Raw genomic sequence first — 2,305 nt, 5'->3', positions numbered from 1 at the left:
ACCAATGACTTAATATGACTCAGTGTCTGGCAGTACAATGTGTGTGTATCATCATCATCATCGTTTAACGTCAGCTTTCCATGCTAGCATGGGTTGGACGATTTGACTGAGGACTGGTGAAACTGGATGGCAACACCAGGCTCCAATCTAATTTGGCAGAGTTTCTACAGCTGGATGCCCTTCCTAACGCCAACCACTCATATATATATATAATAATTATACAAATGATATGTGAGAATGCATATATACATACATATATGTACATACCTACATCTACATGTATACATAGATGCATATCTAGGTACAGGACGTCAAAAAAACATGGACAAAAAAGGAACGGGAACATAAACAAAGCACAAAAAACGGACTTTTTTATGGACATATAGATATATACATACATATGTATACATACATATATATACACACTCTTTTACTCTTATTTGTTTCAGTTATTTGACTGCAGCCATGCTGGAGCACCGCTTTTAGTTGAACAAATCAACCCTAGGACTCATTCTTTGTAAGCCTAGTACTTATTCTATCAGTCTCTTTGCCTGAACCGCTAAGTTACGGAGACGTAAACACACCAGCATCGGTAAGCTGCCACAGGCTGCAATTTCATTTGGCCAGATTTCTATAGCTGGATACATTTCCTCATGCCAACGACTTTACAGTGTGTGCTAGGTGCTTTTAACATGCCTCCAGCATGAGCACTCATATGTGGCACTGTCACGCTGGGACTGGCACGAGTGTTTTTCATGTGGCGTTGGTACTGGCATGGGACTCTTGCAGGTCAATTCTCTTCACCAGGAGATGCAGCCTTACTGCTTCTGCTTTGGAGAACACTCTCTAGATGGAGAAGGGTTTGGGCCATTGCTGAGCAGTGGTTCATTTAACTGAATTTAACAAAGAAAAAAAAAAGTATAGCAAGAGTATAAAAAAGAAAAAATGATATGTTACTTACATAGAAGCAGCTGTATCATTAATTGTTGCATTGTAGAAAACCTCTGCAACGTTCCTCGAAGAAAAGGTAGAGATAACAATGGCCAGAAGACCAATAAACATTGTAATTAATTGAAAAGCCTCAATATAAGTGTTGGCTTTCAGTCCACCCTGGAAGATAAAAAAACAAAAAAAATGGTTAAGTATGTATTTATTCTTTTGTTTCAGTCATCTGACTGAGGCCGTGCTGAAGCACCACCTTAAAAGGGTTTTAGCTGAAGAAATTGACCCCACGACTCATTGTAAATATAGTACTTATTCTATTGGTCTCTTTTGCCAAACCGCTAGGTTACTGGGACAAAAAACACACCAGCATCAGTTGTTAAGCAATGGCAGGGGGACAAACACAGACACACACACACATTTATATACATACAATAGGCTTCTTTAAGTTTCTTATTTCTTTATTGCCCACAAGGGGCTAAACATAGAGGGGACAAACAAGGACAGACAAAGGGATTAAGTCGATTACATCGAACCCAGTGCATAACTGGTACTTATTTAATCGACCCCGAAAGGATAGAAGATGAAGTCGACCTCGGTGGAATTGGAACTCAGAATTGGAACTCAGACAGACGAAATACCGCTAAACATTTCGCCCAGCGTGCTAACATTTCTTATTTCTTTATTGCCCACAAGGGGCTAAACATAGAGGGGACAAACAAGGACAGATAAAGGGATTAAGTCGATTAAATCAACCCCAGTGCGTAACTGATATTTAATTTATCGACTCCGAAAGGATGAAAGGCAAAGTCGACCTCGGCGGAATGTGAACTCAGAATGTAACGGCAGATGAAATACCGCTAAGCATTTCGCCCAGCGTGCTAACGTTTCTGCCAGCTTGCTGCCTTCCTTCAGTTTCTGTCCACCAAATTCATTCACAAGACTTTGGTTGGTCTAAGGCTATAGCAGAAAACACTTGCCCTAGGTGCCATGCAGTGAGACTGAACCTGAAACCATGTAGTTGGGAAGCAAGCTTTGTACCACACAGCCACACCTGCACTAATGTCCAAGAGATTTTAGGTAGGATACAAATTTTAAATGATATTTTGTTTTATCACATACAGTATCCTTATTAGGTGTGAGGTTCAGTAGTTTTATTTGCAACCATGTGGTCTTAGATTCAGTCCCACAATGTAGCACTATAGATCTTTCTGATTTGGTGGGCGCCATTTTTTATTTATGTTTATTTAGTACAGAAAAGTACAGCTAGTTGTCACTCGTAAGCAAGTACAGAAAAGTACAGCTAGTTGTCACTCGTAAGCAAGTACAGAAAGGTACAGCTAGTTGTCACTCGTAAGCAAGT

At 40.0% G+C, this 2,305-nt stretch overlaps 1 protein-coding gene across 5 annotated transcripts in view; it reads right to left on the bottom strand.

The window, feature by feature from the left end:
- The window catches only part of LOC106880188 (putative sodium-dependent multivitamin transporter), a 124,026-nt gene that overhangs the window by 17,279 nt on the left and 104,442 nt on the right, over positions 1–2,305 (bottom strand). For all 5 annotated transcript variants that reach the window (XM_052969470.1, XM_052969471.1, XM_052969468.1 and 2 more), the window contains one exon: positions 962–1,110. In XM_052969470.1, the coding sequence (XP_052825430.1) occupies positions 962–1,110 (149 nt within the window). The remainder of the gene's footprint in view (positions 1–961; positions 1,111–2,305) is intronic.

The sequence above is a fragment of the Octopus bimaculoides genome, chromosome 7 (assembly GCF_001194135.2).
Source record: "Octopus bimaculoides isolate UCB-OBI-ISO-001 chromosome 7, ASM119413v2, whole genome shotgun sequence".
NCBI lineage: Eukaryota > Metazoa > Mollusca > Cephalopoda > Octopoda > Octopodidae > Octopus > Octopus bimaculoides.
The sequence above is the reverse complement of the archived record's forward strand: the minus strand, read 5'-3'. Positions and strand labels throughout refer to the sequence as shown.